Source organism: Onychomys torridus, chromosome 7 (genome assembly GCF_903995425.1).
Source record: "Onychomys torridus chromosome 7, mOncTor1.1, whole genome shotgun sequence".
Classification (NCBI taxonomy): domain Eukaryota; kingdom Metazoa; phylum Chordata; class Mammalia; order Rodentia; family Cricetidae; genus Onychomys; species Onychomys torridus.
In genome coordinates, this window is record NC_050449.1 from 81,724,561 (window position 1) to 81,742,487 (window position 17,927).

Below are 17,927 nucleotides of genomic sequence, written 5' to 3' on the forward strand. Positions count from 1 at the left end.
TCCTCCTGCCTCTGCCTTCCAAGTACTGGGATTAAAGGATTGAACTACCACGCCTGGCTGTGTACTACCTATTATTGTTGCTTAACGGTTTTCTGAAGTTTAGTGACTTAAAATCTCAGTAATTTATTATAATTTCTGGGATCTAGAAACTATAAGTTTATTAAGGTGCTTTTGGCTCTAAGTCAAACTTTTATTCAGTGTACAGTCATCAAAAACTCCATGATCCAGGGTATGGTCATCGCAAGCTCCATTTGAGAATTGTCTTCTAAGATCAATCACTCACATGGACCTCTCAACAGCACAGCCTGGCAAATGACATTTGGCTTCCTTCAGGCCAAATGGTGTAAGAGGAAGAAAGAATGTGTGAATGGAGGCTACAATTGCTTTACAAGATAATCCTCAGGATGATGCTTCATTACTTTGTTAGGAATAAGTTATTAAGGGCCAGACCTGGTGGCGCACACCTTTAATCTCAGCACCTGAGAGGCAGAGACAGGTGAATCCCTGTAAGTGTAAGGCCACTTTACAAACAGAAACACTTCCATAGGAACTTTATTATTATTATTATTATTATTATTATTATTATTATTATTATTATGGTTTTTTTTTAAGACAGGGCTTCTCTGTGTAGAGCTTTGGAGTCTGTCTTGGAACTTGATTTGTAGACCAGGCCTGCCTCTGCCTCCCAAGCTTCTGCTGGGATTAAAGGTGTGTGCCATCATACCCCGGCTGCAGGAACCTTATTAAGATTATAGTGAGGGGGCTGGAGAGATGGCTCAGTGGTTAAGAGCACTGGCTGCTCTTCTAGAGGAACAGGGTACAATTTCCAGCACCCACATGGCAGCTGCCTATAACTCTAGTTCCAAGGGATCTAACACCTTCATACACAGACACACATGTAGGCAAAACATCAGTGCACATAAAAAAAAGTTATAGTGAATGTTTAGATTATGTTGAAAAAAATCATCTTAATAATGTGGAATCTATCAACTCAACTCTGAGCAAGGAGTGTTTTTATTTATTTAGATTTTGTTTGACTCAATTCACCTGTTTGTCTGGTTTACTGAGTTCTCCATCTTCTCCTTCTCCTTCTCCTTCTTCTTCTTTCTCCTCCTCCTCTTCCTCCTCCTCCTTTTTGAGACAGGTCTTTCTCTGTGTAGTCTCCGCTGTTGTGGAACTTGCTCTGTAGACCAGGATGGTCTAGAACTCAGAGATCTGCTTGCCTCTGCTTCCCTTAATCACTCTGCTGGGATTAAAGATGTGTGACCCCCCCAGCTTCTAGTAGTTCATTTTTGAAGATTTCTTGAAAATGATTTCAATTTTAGTAACTTTTTGGTTTTTCAAAATATGGTTTCTCTGTGTAGCTCTGGCCATCCTGGAATTCCCTCTGTAGATCAGGTTGGCCTTGAACTCAGAGACCTGCCTGCCTCTGCCTCCGGAGTGCTGGGATTAAAGTTATGCATTACCACTGTCCAGGAGGAAGTGATTTTTTCCATTTCAAATTCCAATTATTCCTATACATTATTGGCAATGTGCAGGAAATACCTTGACTTTTGTCTTTTGTCCATCTACATAGTTTCTAGTTATAACTTTCTGTCACAAGATCCAAAATGGTGGTTCTATTTCAACATGGATTTTGAAAATTACTATATGGTATAACCAGAATGCTGAATTTGACAGTTCACTACTGATGTTGGAAGTGGTTCATAGGCTAAGCATTCAATTTCCTGGGGTGCTCTGGAGAGCCAACAGAAGGTATTGTAACAGGACACCAGACCTTAGTAGGCTCTAAGACCACAGCACAACTGGCTCCATGATGGAAGTACCATTCAGGCTGTAAAACTCAGCACCTAGACAATACGACCTGCCAAAACTACAACAAAGGCCTAATCTATCAAAGCCCATAGTCCTGGGAAAGTCTTTAAATGTACTAACCTTGCTTTTTGGCTTCTGTAGTTCTCCTTCTGGTCAACTGTTCTTGATAACTAAAGTATGTCAACCCAGGACGTGGTTTTTGTGCTTAAAAGCTCACCCTGAGAAATGCTTGGGGTTTCACTGGGATCCCGAACACCCAGGGTAGTCGCCAGCCCGCTAATAAAGACTTTCTGTTGGTTTAAATCCATAGAAAGCAGTCTTCCCTGGTGAATATTCCACAACAGGTATCATACCGATTTTCTGACTCAGTGTCTCCCACAGAGATATTTGCTTTGCTTCTAGAATGAATACACTGGCGCTTCCTTCTCACATTCTATACTGCTTTGGGACACCTGCGGTTCGACTGAGAGAAAGGTGAAGGAATTTCATATCACCGTTATGAAGTGGGTATCTGTCTGAACCGTGAAATCCACTACTCCTGGGAATTCGAGTGTGGACCTGTGGGAAAATGTCCCTTTATACTTGCCATAGTTATTCAGAGGCTCATGGGTAATGTAGTCCCTCACCTACGGAGCCACCACACAGGATCAGGTAAACAGCTTCCGCAAGTCGGCCGTGGACGCCTCTGTCCAGCACTCTCCTGGAAACCATGGTTTAGAAAGTCGAGACCTGGCGTTGTGCTGACGCCATCGCTCGGGATGAGAGTTTGGTGCGGGGGTCCTGGAGGCGGATGCGAAGAAGAGAGAGGAGAGTGACCTCACGATCCTCGGAAGCGGGACCCGAACCCTTTCGCTCGGTGGAGGCAGAAACATAGGTGGGTCTTGATGGTGGGGCTGAGACTCGGTGCGAGGGCAGACCGGAGCGGGTCTGGGAGGAGACTGCAAGATCCACCATTCCCAGTTGGAACAGACGACCTGGACAGTGCATTCCTGGTTGCTGTGCCAGAAGACGGTGCTAGGAGGTGTCTGGGTCTGTGATTCCAACTGTCCACGGGCTTTACAGAAGCTCTGCCAAGGAGGTGGGAGCCCAAGATGGCGACTTGGGGATGGGGGCGGTGCGTGTCTTTAGATTGCCCTGGCCAGCAGGCCTGCGGTGTGAGCTCATTTTCTAGCCCTTGCGGGTGAAGAATCCTGTTGAGACCAGACTACAGAACCGGGAATTTTTCACTAGCATGAACCCAGAAATCCCAAACCGCGAACCTGGGAAAGTGTAAGTGCTGGAGCCTGAAGGGGGCCTGTGACCCACGCGTCCCTACGAAAGAGGATGTTTGTTATCCTAATGAATTGACCCGAAATTCCTAGGGAAATTCTCACTTACTGACTTTAGACCCTGCCAGGCATTGGCGATTCTATTCGTTAAATTTCCTGTCTCCTCACGTTTTTTGGCTTCCTATGCACCGCGTAGCCAGCTTGACAGTGGCCAGCTTGGCACTCCAGGTTTGAGCTCTTAGCGATTCTCAACCTATGGGAAGGGTCGCATATTAGACATCCTGCATATTAGATATTTACATTACGATTCATAACAGTAGCAAAATTACAGCGATGAAGTAGCAACGAAGATAATTTTATGGCGCGCGCGCGAGCGCGAGGGTGGGGTGGGGTGGTGGTGTTTCCGGTAACTGTATTAAAGGGTCACAGCATTGGGAAGGCTGAGAACCACTGTCTTAGAAGGTTTTGTTTCGTTTTTGCAAATATCAAGTCACCAGAGACGAGAAGTCCTCTCAGGAGATTCTAGTATTGAAACAGGAACATTTTCTTGGGAACAAAGTAGGGGGTTTCAAGTTCTGAAGGAGAGGGTGTTTCATCAGTAGGAATTCCATCACCCTAGTATGGAGGACGACCTTAATAAGAGACCAGGAATCGCTGAGTCCTGGTAGGGAATTAGCTCTGGGTCCAAGCCTTAGAATGCTGCCACCCCAATAACTGGCCTCAGGTTTGTTTTCATTAATAAGAACTTTTAAGATTCCTGCTACAATGGGTGATAGTCAGGGCCTTGATCCTCTTTAGATGGTTGAGGTTAGCTCTCTTCTACCAGCTTAGTTGAAAAAGACAAGCAAGGCCCCGGGGGATATGTATTGGATCTGGAAGTTGTGATACAGTGTGGAGAGGTGCCCTGTCACACCTGACTGAATCAGTGGTTGGTGGGTTTGCTTTTCCTCTGACTGAATCAGTGGTTGGTGGGTTTGCTTTTCCTCTTCCATCACTGTTCCCAGTGTGTGAGCTCTTTTAATTATTTTGTATGTTTGAGTATATTGTCCACATGTATGTCTGTTTACCATGTGTAGTTGACAAAAAACAATGTTTGTGTATTTTCTAATACTGATTTCTAGTTACCATGTAAATGCCTTAGATTTGTGTGTTTCTATTTTTGGTGTGGAAATCCAATGTCCAAGTGTGAACTGCAAATGCTTTACCACAGAACAAGGTGCCTGGTTTTCAAATACTTTCCAAATACCTTTTGCTAAGCTTCCTACCCCTGTTATCAATAATACATTCTGTACATTATGTAACCTTAAAGATTAAACAAAGAAGTGTTTACTTAATGCTAGCATTCTGTAAACCAAAATTCATAAGAATGAACATAATAGGAATCAGTATGAGTTTTGTAAAATGAAGACATTAGATCACATTAAACGTATGCTCTAAACCTATGCATGCAAATACTACAGAATGCCACATTCACATGAACCTAACAGCTTCTCTGTTTGAAAGGTTAGACCCTCTTGTGCCAGACAGTGCTGGTTTGAATAATGTGATGTCACCTATTCTTACTGTGGTTTTCAAACCTTCGACATCTGGTTACAGAGTACTGTGTTTGTCGTGCTTGGAAACTGGTTCCCACTATATGTTAAAATAATTGAATTCTAAATTATTAGATGTGTCAGGCTTTCTTGTACAACAACAAAAATATTACTTTAAAAAACAATTTGATTTTCACATTCCTATAGGTCAGTGTCTGGACTGGTCTCAGCTGGGAAATTGCTGTCTTTTGCAGCAGCCTTCAGTGACAAATGAGGTTTGAGTCATCAGTGCTTTGAGGCTCTCTCATTCTGGGTGTTCCGTCTCATATCTAGGGGTTCCTACAGAGTCTCTTCAAGGCTCTGTTTTCATCAAGCTGCCACCAAGGTTCTTCACAACACAACTGTGTCTAGTAGGTGAGCACCAGTCAGGAAATACTTTTCAAGCTTCGGTTGTCTTCACATTTGCTGAGTTCTCTAGGTAAAAAGGCTCGTTATTATTCATGGGAAGGAAATCAGGGTGTGGATACATAGAGATGCCCCATTTGGAAACATTACTGTAGCAATCAATGTCCTATAAGAAATGTGCATTTTTAAATTTTTTTTTTCCTGTATAAGTATGGGCAAAAAAAAAAAAAAAAAAAAAAAAAAATCTTGCAGTGTGCATATTTTCCATGAAAATGAGCTGTACAAAGGAAGAAGTATGAGAAAGTGCTCCTATGGAGCCCATTTGGTGGATTAATAAAATATTTCATGTAACAGGTGCATTTCTGTGTTAATGGTAAGGGCAAACGTAACAACTTCTGGTTTCCTTTTAAAAGGGAATGTTAATTATTACTAATGTGTTCATTACTTGCTGATGTTTGTACTCATTAGCTCAGCCATCACTTTCATGTGTAATGGCTCTGAATGCACTTGTGAGTCCATTGCCAATGCTATCTTTGTTGCACTTTCTTGCAGATGGGACTATTTTCTTCTTTAAAAAGATTTATTTTTGTGTATATTGGTGTTTTGCCGGCATGTATATCTGTGTGAGGGTGCCAGTTGTCCTGGAAATGGAGTAACAGACAGTTGTGAGCTGCCCTGTGGGTGCTGGGAATTGAACCTGGGTCTTCTGGAAGAGCAGCCAGTGCTCTTAACCACTGAGCCATCTCTCCAGCCCCTAGGAACTATCTTCTTGCGAATTTATCTCTTCTTCTTCCTTCTCAGCTAATTGTGTAGTGTTTTGAGTGGAGACTCTTGGACCAAGCCATGAATATCCTCTCACTCTCGTGACTCTACCCTAGTATCCTTCTCTCAGCTGTATCTCCAGCATCATCTGTGTGTTTCCAAGGGCAAAACCATGGACAAGCAACTTACAAACATCATGAATGAATATGTGGTGAGTTGTTTGGTCCCCACTTGATTACATATTGTTATTTTATTCATATTCTGTTGTTGCCCTGTGTCACAGAGATCCTACAACTTTGGATCTGAAGGACTGGCCCCTTTATATTCTCCAGGAGATCATAGATGGGGTGGGTATTGGTATAAGATGAATTGCTAAATGGTCTTATAATAAAAAACCCAGAGCCAGATATTGGGGTGAAAACTGAGAGATCAGAGGAATAGGACAAGCCACAGCCAACCTCCTTACCGACTCCTCAGCCTTCCTGTATGCCCACATCTATATGCCTTTCTGATCTGCCATCTCACTTCCTCTCTCCGCCCAGCTATATCACTTCCTGTTTGTCTGTACAGACCTCCAGACTTCTATGGTTAGTGCTGGGATTAAAGACATGTGCCACCATGCCTGGCTCTGTTCCCAGTGTGACCTTGAACTCACAGAGATCTGGATAGATCTTTGCCTCCTGAATGCTAGGATTAAAGGCATGTGCTACCATTGCCCGACTTTTATGTTTACTGTAGTGTCTGGTTTTCCCTTTGATCCTCAGATAAGCTTTATTGGGGTACACAGATAAAATATCACCATGTGTTGGGGTGGGCCAACTCGTTGCCCTGGTTCTGGGTCTGGATGGTTGCTGGATTGGTCAGCCTGCCAGCTCTCCCTCATCCTCACTACTAGTGTGAACTCTCTAGCACTGCTCTGGGTAGCTCATCCTATGCAGCAAGCAGCAAGGGGTGGGGGCTGGTTCTCCTGCTCTCATACCCCTGGGGATGGCTCACCCAAACCTACAGCATAGGGTCAACTCTACTGTGTTGCCCAGGTGAGGAGCAGGGGCCACTTTCTCAAGTGCTGGAGCTGGTGAGGGGCAGGGCCAGCTCTCCTACCCTCATGACTTCAAGGTTAGCTCTCTTACCTGCCACAGGCAGCAAGAGGTGAGGGGGAGGGCATCTCTCCCCATATGACAGATGAGGGAGGCAGGATCAGCTATCCCACTCTCATGTTCTCAGGGCTGACTTACCTGCACTCTGCCAACAGGGTCAGCTCTACTGTGCTGCCCAGGTGAGATGCAGGACCTGCTCTCCAGAGTGCTGAAGCTGGTGAGGGGCAGGACCAGTTCTCCCTAGTGTTGCAGCCAGTGAGGGGCAGGGCCAACTCTGTGCAGCCTAATCCTTGGCCTTTGGTGGTCACAGGAACCACAGACATCAACAGAGACTGTGGCTGCAGCAGGGCCACTGACCCAGACATGGGCCCTGGCAGCAGCCCAGGCCCAGGCATCACCATAGCCCCAGGTGGCAAGCAGGCCACCTTCCTCAGCCTGCTGCTCACCATTTTCACTTCTTCAGATCTGCCTTTCTCCACAGGACATGAACCATTCTGTCTTTCTCCCATACCACACCATATATTTGTTCACCATATAGTGCCCAATGCTGGGTGCCTTCTGGCTTGGGTGGGCCCAAGTTTTCTCCTCTCTGACGAGGGCAGGCAGCCCCAGGCAAGCATATGGGTCTCCTCCTGCCCAGTCTTATTTTTTTCAGAGATAGGGTTTCTCTGTGTAACAGTGCTAGCTGACCTGGAACTCACTCTGTAGATCAGGCTGGTTTCAATCTCAGGGATCCACTAGTCCCTGCCTCCTAAATTCTGGTATTATAGGTGTGAGCTACCATCCGCTGTCCCACTCAGTCTTAATGACACTCTTGCTTTCTTTTTTTCTGACTATGGCCTCTTAGTACAGGAAATGAAACCAAAGTAAATTCTTTAAAAAGTATGTACTTAGAATTCACCAAAATTGGTTACACAGAAGCCACCCACATTAGCAACCTTGTTTCATTGTGTCTAACTAGATCAATCCTGCTTCCCTCAGAAAGGAGAACATCTTTGGGATTTTGTATCTTTTACTAAAACATTGGGTTGAATCCTTCCAGTGAAGCTGTATATTCCCATCTCAGTAAATCCTACCTATTTACTTTCCCTAAATACTTGAAATTTTAGCATCCTTTATTAGTTTTATCTTTCTACTCTCATTTTTTTTTTCAAAGGTAGAGATAGGAAACTAGGTAGTACTTTGTTTATTTCCCCAGGAATTTGCTTAGACAGACCCATGAGATTCTCATTTGCGCTTACCATTTTGCGTGTCCTGTTAGGTAAGAATTTTGCTCATATCCTGGTTTACTTCTTCCATATTTTTCACCTGACAACACATTTATGATTACCCTTCACACCCTCATCAAGTGTCCTTCTAGCTTGAATTTAGGGTAACATTTAGACCTCACCTTACTTGCAATGATAGGGTCATGGTTTATAACTTTTTATTAAGACAAAATCCCATTTCTACATAACAGATTATATTTTATTTAGGTAGCTATTCTTCTTGAATTAGGCTTTTTGTTGTTCTTGTAGCATGATAACTAGAGAGCAACAACCTGTTGGAAAGGACTTTTTGTTGTTGTTGCTCATAGCAATTGAAGGTTGAGTCTATGGTGTCCTGGTCTCATGTCCTTGAACAGAACATCATGCTGGTAGGTATGAGTGGCTTTGAAGCTTATTCTTCTGGTGGTAGAAAGCAATCAAAGAGGTCGGAGAATATAATGTACAAGGACATGACCCCAGTGATCTAGTTCTTCTAGCTGGCCCCAACTTCCTGAAGTTTTCTTCACTTCTAAAAATAATGTCACTAGTTTATGACCAAGCATCTGGTGCATGAATCTGAGGAGGATCTTTCACATTCAAACCTTGGATCAAAAACCATCCTAAAAATGTGACAACTTAGAATAGTTTATGGCTGCTGTTTCTGAGATTGAGAAAAATGGCAGCAGCAATCATATAAAGGCACAGCAGTAGCAAGAGACATTTTGGGGCTGAAGCTCTTGGGGCCTTTCCTATCCAAGATTTACCCGTCACAGCTTTGCTTCCTGGTGGGCTGATTTCTCTAACTTCAGTTGCCACCTGCTGCTCTTCTCTGACATGGACTTACCATTGAAATCAGTCTAGATATAGCTAGCTGGGTAGTGGTGGCACATACCTTTAATCCCAGCAGAGGTAGTTGGATCCATGTGGGTTTGAGGCTAGCCTGGTTTACAAAGCCAGTTCCAGGACTGCCAGGACTGTTACACAGAGAAACCCTCTCCTCCAATAGTTGCCAGGCTGTGGTGGCCCATGCCTTTAGTCCCAGCACTCAGGAGGCAGAGGCAGATGAATCTCTGAGTTCTAAACCATCTTGGGCTATATAGTAAGTTCCAGGACAATCAGAGCTTCACAGGGAAACCTTGTCTTGAAAAACCAAAACCAAACCAAACCAAAACAAAAAACAAACAACCCCCTTTGCCCCCCTCAAGAAAAAGAAAAAGAAAAAACAAAGGAATTAGTCTAGATATGTAAATACAGAATCTTACACTCCACAATCAGCCCTTCAATTTTATGTTCTCCTGTTGTCACAATGCAGGGAGGTTCATTCACCTGTATATGATACTATGTATAGGACTATTACTCTGGTGTGTGGTTGCTTGTATGATTGAGATAGGGTGCTGAAGGAGAGTTTCAGCCATGCCAGGTGAAGCAAAGGTTATACTTTCAAAGGTTTCTGAGGAAGGGGAGGTCTTGCAGGAAGCAGGTTTGGTTAACATATTACTTATGCTGCATGACTTAGTGACAAGGGTGCTGTGGATATTGCTCTATGTAAATAAAATTCTGATTGGCCAATGGCCAGACAAGAAGTATAGGCGGGACAAGAGAAAAAAAAATTCTGGGAAGTAGAAGGCTGGGGAGAGACACTGCCGCCACTGCCATGAGAAGTAACATATAAAGACACCGGTAAGCCACAGGCCATGTGACAAAATATAGACTAACAGAAACGGGTTAATTTAAGATAGAAGAAATAGATGACAAGAAGCCTGCCACAGCCATACAGTTTGTAAACAATGTAAATTTCTATGTGCTTTCTTGGTTGGATCTGAGCGACTATGGGACTGGCGGGTAAGAGAGATTTGTCCTGACTGGGCCAGGCAGAAAAACTCTAACTACAAATGGCGCCCAACGTGGGGCAAGAATTTCCACCTAAAACCTAAAAAAAAAGATTCTAAATGGAGCTAAAAACAGCTTCCTAGTTGTCTTTCTCAAGTTAATGACAGCCTGCCGGTTTGAGCTACTATGGCGGGTTCCTGGCATGTGCGTCTGACCTGCAATGTGGCGGGAATGAGGAGTCTACAAGCGGCACTTTACTCTGCTATATGGTAGATTTAGCCTTTGCTAGTTAAAAACAACAACAACAAAAGGTTTCTGGGCTATGAACTGCTTTGATAAAACTGCTTCTAATAATTGATGATATACATGACTCCAGACCCAGAGCTGGCAGTAAACTGTACCACCGCCATGTTGGGAAGCTAAGGTGGGCGGAGCCAACAGCCATAACGGTGTTTCAGTCTTACAAAGATAGATATTACACAGAAAATCTGGTTTATGTTGTCTTTGGGATTTTTAACTACAAAAAAAAGATTTGATTGTAAAAACTATTGAGTTAAACAAATATGTAAATTTTAAAGTTACCTTGACTTCAAAATTTAGATATAAGGATATGTTGCTTTAAAAAAGAGTCTCTGCTTTTGTTTCCACAGAAAGCCAGAGGCTATAGATTTGTTCCAGATTAAAATACATCAGGTTTGATCAGCCAAGACCACCTAAAAGGTCTCCGATAACACCATGGCCCAGATGATCCAACATCCAAAATGGTTTTAAGGCAACTGGCTCAGAGGTTTACCCTCACGGACTACTCCATAATCCTAAAATTTTCTTTGTGTCCCCATAAGATACAGCGCCCCCCTTCAGCAGGAAGTAGTAAAAAAAACTACGCCCACATTCCCAAAATTATCAAGCTGGCTTTAGAGATGGAATTGGCTCACTCCTTCTCTAAACCCAGACATATTGCTAAAAAAAAATGTTAAGAGATTCTTATGTCATAAATCAGAAGAGCCCTCTGATGTGGGACAGAGAAAAACCAATATTTTTATTTAAAACAGTTTGATTATAAATGAGATCTCTTTCTAAAAAAAAAAAAGGGGATATGATACAGATATAATAGGATAAAAGGATAGATTAAGAAACTTACTTCTAAAGAACAACAACTTGTTTAAAATGTTTTACATTGGTATAGATTTTAATCTATTGATACAAATTTAAAGTTAATTTTGTTATACTGTATATATATTTCTAATCATGTTTAAGGTATTATATTTGTATAGCTCATTTTAAATTAAAATGGATAATTAAAAATAGATTAATGATTAGTCATCTATAATAATCATACTCATAGCCATGTTAGTTAAGTCTTCTAGATATACATAGACATATTTCAGATAGATAGGATATCTTCTTTAATATTGTAACTGTAATTCTTGCTTGATAATTGTTTTGTTATATATAATTGTACTATGTAAAAGTTAAAACCTTCCTTAAAAAAAAAAAGAAAAGGGGAAGTGCTGTGGATATCGCTCTATGTAAATAAAATTCTGATTGGCCAATGGCCAGACAAGAAGTATAGGCGGGACAAGGGAAAAAAAAAATTCTGGGAAGTAGAAGGCTGGGGAGAGACACTGCCGCCACTGCCATGAGAAGTAACATATAAAGACACCGGTAAGCCACAGGCCATGTAACAAAATATAGACTAACAGAAACGGGTTAATTTAAGATAAAAGAAATAGATGACAAAAAGCCTGCCACGGCCATACAGTTTGTAAACAATATAAATTTCTATATGCTTTCTTGGTTGGGTCTGAGCGACTATGGGACTGGCGGGTAAGAGAGATTTGTCCTGACTGGGCCAGGCAAAAAAACTCTAACTACACAAGGGTCACTCTTTCTTTGGGAGTGGGGATTATTATTGCATGACCCATACAACATGACAGTAGTGAGGCTGCCTCCAACCCCTAAGAGGCAAAGTGAGGCCTGGATATTCACGCCTCACATGCAGCCTATGTGATAAAAGGCCTAGTTAACCTGAATGACCTTGGTTCTCTTACACCAACAGTGAAGGTTTTAATCTATAAGGTAATCATTGTAGTCCATTAGTAAGTCAATAATATCAGAATAGTTCTTTGATGTTTCTTTTTCTCCACTATATAAGCAAGGCAAATTATAATGTAAAATATACATGAGAGCCTTCCTTAAGAGAAGTTGGGTCTTCAGGTTCCTGTTTATAAGCATAGGTAATTGATTGAGGTTAAATGTGCTGTTACAGGATTTGGTGTCATTTGAAGATGTCACTGTGAACTTCACCTGGGAGGAGTGGCAGAATCTCGATGATACTCAGAGGGTGTTGTACAGGAATGTGATGCTGGAGACATACAGCAGCCTGGTGTCACTGGGTAAGTAGTCTCAGGAGCAAGCACTTCAGTGTAGTAAATATATGAACAAATGTGAGATCTAGAGCTGTTTAGGGGTAAGGTTCAAGGCCACACATTATGGTTGTTCAGTGCTCTCTAGTGAAAGGTCCACATTTGCACTTTGGTTGCACAGATCTTAAAACCTGTGTTTGTCTTTCTTCAAAGAACCTTATTAGCAGAATTTTTCTCTAAGTCCTACATTATTTCTTATTAACAGGACAATGTATTCCTAAACCTGAGTTGATCTTCAAATTGGAACAGGGGGCAGAGCCATGGATAGCAGACGAATCTGCAAACCAGAGTCTGCCAGGTTAGTCGTACTCACGGATGGGGAGATCACGTCTAGCATAGGTTGGCCATTTTATCAATTTATCCGAAGTTCCATATCTGAGAGTGCAAACTTGTTCATTATGTACTCTACAGGGAGAATTCTTTCCAATATGTTCCTACCTTTCATCTGAAGAAAATTTTCTAAGATTTACCCCCAAAGTTTAATCTTTGATGTCTGTTTTTTTTTTTTTTTTTTTTAATATGTATTTTCCTCTGGTACTTCTTTTTTCATAGTTTCAGTTGCCTCTTACACTCCTATCTCATGGGATTTTGTTTTCAGACATTTTTTCGTGTGTTTCTTTTTGTTTTAGCACATTTTAATGAAGCAAATTTCAAGTGCTGGTCATTTTATATTTGCACATCAATAAAAATGTAAGACTGATGTCCTTACTTCATGGAATTAAAATTTTGGTAAAGGACAGATAAGTTGATTTACATTAAGGAGTCACAAACAACTCTATGTAATGTTGAACCAGAGTATAGTGAGTAACAGATGGTGTTTAAAGTTATTGAGTATTCACTTAGATAGTTGATAAGGAAACAGAGAAAGAGATCTAGAAGTTAGACTTGTGAGGCATGACCTAAGAAATTAGAAGGAGGACCCAACATAGGAAGAGGTGTTCCTACTTAAGAATCAAGGAGAAGTGAAATAAGTTTTCATGTTGAAGAACTCAGGCTTCTTTTTTTTTTTTTTTTTAAATGGGGACTATAGTCTGAGTGCAGCACTCCCCTCTGTTTTCTTTCATTCTAAAACAACAAAAATAATGAGAAACGGCAGAAGATTGCACTTTTTATGAAACTAAAAAAGCAATGTCTCTGTAAACATGATAACATCCTTGAGAAGCTATGGATTATCAGACACAGGAGTATGTATCAGCAATTTGGAGGTGAATGTCAAAGCTCATGAGATCACAAGTAGCTAGACATTTTAGAGATGATATACAACATATATATTTCTCCAGGGTGGTGGTGGATGGATGTTTCCTTGTATTTATTCTGGTTTTGAAAAGAACAGCACATATTGTTCAGTTAAGACCTCAATTACTGGTATCTGTTTTGTATGGAAGTGGAAAGGAAGAAATTTCATGTTTGAAAAACTCACAATCCGTGACCACTCCTGAAGTAATAATTCTAAACAAACTAAGATGCAAATTCATAGCCATAAGGGAAGCTTCAGGTTAGGAAGCATAATCTGCAAAGAAGATGTTCTAGAAATTATTGCCCATTTTAGACCAGAATAAAGAAAATGCCAGATAGAAAAGGTCATAATTGTCATCTATCAAAGTATATATGAGAATAGAATGCTGTAAAAAAAAATGTATCCATTATCTGAGTGGAAAAGTATGCCTAGCAATTAATGAATATTTTATTTATTTATTTATTTATTTTTTGGGTTTTTTGAGACAGGGTTTCTCTGTGTAGCTTTGGAGCCTGTCCTGAAATTGGCTTTGTAGACTGGGATGGCCTTGAACTCACAGAGATCCTCCTGCCTCTGCCTCCCAAGTGCTTGGATTAAAGACATGTGCCACCACTACCCAGCTTGATATTTTAACAAAATAAAATAAAGTGAGAAAAAAATGTTAACCTACTAGTGTGTTTCAGTATGTTATATCTAAAGTTTATAAATTAATACTTAATATGATCTTAAAACACTATGCTAGTAAGATAGGAAAAATTCCTTAACATGAACGCGGGAATTCCATTAGAAAACCTAAAGTGTAATTCACAGAAATGATTTTTTTTTTTCTTTTGGTCCTTTTAGGCTTCTACAATGTGAATGGCAACCTCACTGAACACCAAGAAACATACTCAGGGAGCAAATCTTGTAAATGCCTTGAAAGTGAAAAAACCTTTACTAGCAAATTAGACCTTACAGTTCATCAGAGGACATATAACCAGAGAAAAACCCATGTATGTATCCAGTGTGAGAAACTCTTTAGCACCAAATCTTCCCTTACTAGTCATCAGAGAATTCACACAGGAGAAAAGCCCTATGGATGTAGTAAATGTGATAAAACCTTTAGGCAAAAGTCAGCCCTCATTGTACATGAGAGAACTCATACTGGTGAGAAACCCTTTGAATGTTACGAGTGTGGTAAAGCCTTCCAACATAACTGGTATCTCAAAATGCACCAGAGAACTCACACGGGTGAGAAACCATATGAATGTAAAGAATGTGGAAGAGCATTTCTAAAGAAGTCATACCTCAAAATGCATCAGGGAACTCATAAGAGTGAGAAACCATATGAATGTGAAGAATGTGGAAAAACCTTCCATAACAGGTCATACTTCAACATGCACCATAGAACTCACACTGGTGAGAAACCCTATGCATGCAACGAGTGTGGGAAAGCCTTTTACCAAAAGTCAGACCTCAGGAGGCATCAGAGAATTCACAACAGTGAGAAATTACATGTATGTAAAGAATGTGGAAAAGCCTTTCAAAATAAGTCATACCTCAAAACTCATCATAAAGTTCACACAGGTGAGAAACCATATGAATGTAAAGAATGTGGAAAAGCCTTTCAAAACAAGTCATATCTCAACAAACATCAGATAATTCATACAGGTGAGAAACCCTATGAATGTAATAAGTGTGGGAAAACATTTCAGTGGAAGTTAGTCCTTAGTAAGCATTATAGAATTCACACAGGTGAAAAGCTCTACGAATGCATTCAGTGTGGGAAAATGTTTGGCTACAAATCATCTCTCATTGTACATGAGTTGATTCATTATGGAGAGAAACCCTATGAATGTAATATATGTAGAAAAACATTTTCACAGAAATCAAACCTAAGTAGGCATCAGAGAACTCACAGACATGGGGAAGTATGATGATGATGGGTATAGAAAGACATTTATTTAAGCCTTAGAATGCTTCAGATACTCCAACAAAGAATTCACGTGTGTGTGTGTGTGTGTGTGTGTGTGTGTGTGTGTGTAGTGTAGGTGTTCTTTCTGTAAAACAACTCTCAGTTAACATGAGAGAACCCTCACAGGGTTGAGAAACATTAGGTATGTATTGAATGTGAAGGAAAGTTTCACCAGAACTTGCCCTTAAAATTTTATGAGAAAACTCACATAAGAGGAAATTTTTATAAATGTAATACATGTGGGAAAGTGTCCCACACTACATGTCTAAACTTGGAATGCATCTAAATATTTACATGGGAGGAAACATGAATGTAAAAGAATATAGAAGTTTTAAACATGTTTTAAATATATCTAATTCATATTGGAGAAAAACTCAATGAAAGTCATGAATGTGGAAAATACTTTTTATAACTGAGAAAATTCTATGAATATAATTAAAGTTGAAAATCATTTTGGCATTAGCACCATTCATGCCTTAATATGCATGAGAAAGTCTATACTGGCAAAAGACTCTTCTAGAAATGTAATCATTAGAAAACTATCTGGAAGTCACTCCTTGTTAAGTATAAAATAATCCTGTGAGGAAAATCTTTGTGAATGGAGTAACTATGGAAACTGTCCACCACAGCATGCATCAGATAACTCACTTGAGAAAGGAATGCCTATAATGTTGAAAGCCCATTCTTTAACCATACATCACACCTAAGCAAGTATCAAACAGCACAATCTAAGGGAAGTCTTATAGTATTGAAGAACATCAAGAACATTTAGAAATCAAGCATTGGCATATATCACAAAATGTGTACAAAGGAATTATACTGGGTAGCAGAGTGGCTACATGTCCCCTAGAGACTATTTTCTTATCTCTGGACCTAGCCTGCAATTCTCAGCCTCTACTATGGCCATTACAAGTTAAGTGAGCTTTGCTGGGAGACTATGAACTCAGCTGATATGCAATATTTCTAGACTTGGCAACCCAAAAAACAGCAGGCAATTTTTTCCAGTTTATGTCAAAGTGAAGTGAAGGTGACCCTTTTTTTTTTTTTTTTTGAGGCAGTGTTTCTCTGTGTAGCTTTGCGCCTTTCCTGGAACTCACTCTGTAGCCCAGGCTGGCCTCGAACTCACAGAGATCTGCCTGCTTCTGCCTCCTGAGTCCTGGGATTAAAGGCGTGCACCACCACGGCCTGGCCCTGAGGACATTCTTGCAAACATTGGTGGGGAAAATTTATTGGGATTGAAGAATTGGTTGAAGAAAACAGAGATCTTTCACCTTTGTCTTTGTGCCCTATGCCTGGCACATTAGTGTGAAGCAAATGTTTGTAATATTTAGTCTTCCCAAGTGTGATCTGTTCTCATTGTATTACTAACAGGTCACTCTTGATAATTCATTTTATGAATACAGGGAGATGTGAGTAGCCTTTTCAAAACATATTCATACAGAAGAGAAGCCTGCCTAGTCATTCATCATTTCCAGCTTAATTCTAGAAGAAGCAATTATGGAAAGATCACAATGAATTATTTTTGGGAATTTTTTTTTTTAATCATGCAGGGGTATCTCACTAAAGAGAAAATAGATCACTATCAATTATTTTTATAGTATTTTCATTTTTCTTTTCTTTTCTTTCCTTTCTTTTTTTTTTTTTTTTTTTTGTGATAGGGTTTCTCTGTATAGCTTTGGCACCTGTCCTGGAACTCAATTTGTAGACCAGGCTGGCCTTGAACTCAGAGATCCGCCTGGCTCCCCCCCCCCCCCCCCAATGCTGGGATTAAAGGCATGTGACACCACCTGACTTTTCATTTTTATAAAAAATTGTAATGAAGAGAGACTTACCAACTTACATATTGTACATATGGATACAAGTAATATTAAACATAATTACTTTAACAACAAATATTTGAGTATTGACCAGGCATAAAACATGAGTTGTGATATAGTCTGCGAAGGTACATTTGACTGAATCTGGAGACATTCTTGTTTATTTAACTGGATGTTGGGAGCTGCTGATCATCAGCCCCTGGGTAGAAGCCAGGGATCTGATACATTGCTTAAGGAACACTGAACAGCCTCCTCAGGTTAGAAGTTTATGTCAGAAATTTCTCTTAATGACACCTTAACTGTGATATACTACATAAGCCAATTTAATAAATATTGTGACAAATAGTGTGCTCTGTCATTTTCTGTTGCTGTAACAACTTAATGTTTAGAACTTTGCCAGGAGATTAAGTTTATTTTGATGATAGTTTCTTTTTTTGATTGAAAATCCAAGATCAAGTAGTTTCATCATTTTAGCTTCTACCTTTGCCTTTCCTAGCTGTTTTACAACATGTTGAAGGTTGTAAAGGGAATAAGCTA

General features: G+C 40.4%; 1 protein-coding gene across 2 annotated transcripts; it reads left to right on the forward strand.

Annotated features, from left to right (window-relative positions):
- Positions 1-2,444: 2,444 nt before the first annotated feature.
- Positions 2,445-16,622, forward strand: LOC118587848 (zinc finger protein OZF-like). 2 transcript variants are annotated; one of them, XM_036193955.1, is made up of 6 exons: positions 2,445-2,689; positions 4,823-5,029; positions 5,822-5,993; positions 12,226-12,352; positions 12,588-12,680; positions 14,463-16,622. In XM_036193955.1, the coding sequence occupies exons 3-6, from the start codon at positions 5,955-5,957 to the stop codon at positions 15,533-15,535; spliced, it is 1,332 nt and encodes a 443-aa protein (XP_036049848.1). In that variant the 5' UTR covers positions 2,445-2,689; positions 4,823-5,029; positions 5,822-5,954; the 3' UTR covers positions 15,536-16,622. The 2 variants fall into 2 exon arrangements, with proteins under 2 accessions (XP_036049848.1, XP_036049847.1); XM_036193954.1 differs by lacking the exon at positions 4,823-5,029.
- The last annotated feature ends 1,305 nt before the right edge of the window (positions 16,623-17,927 follow it).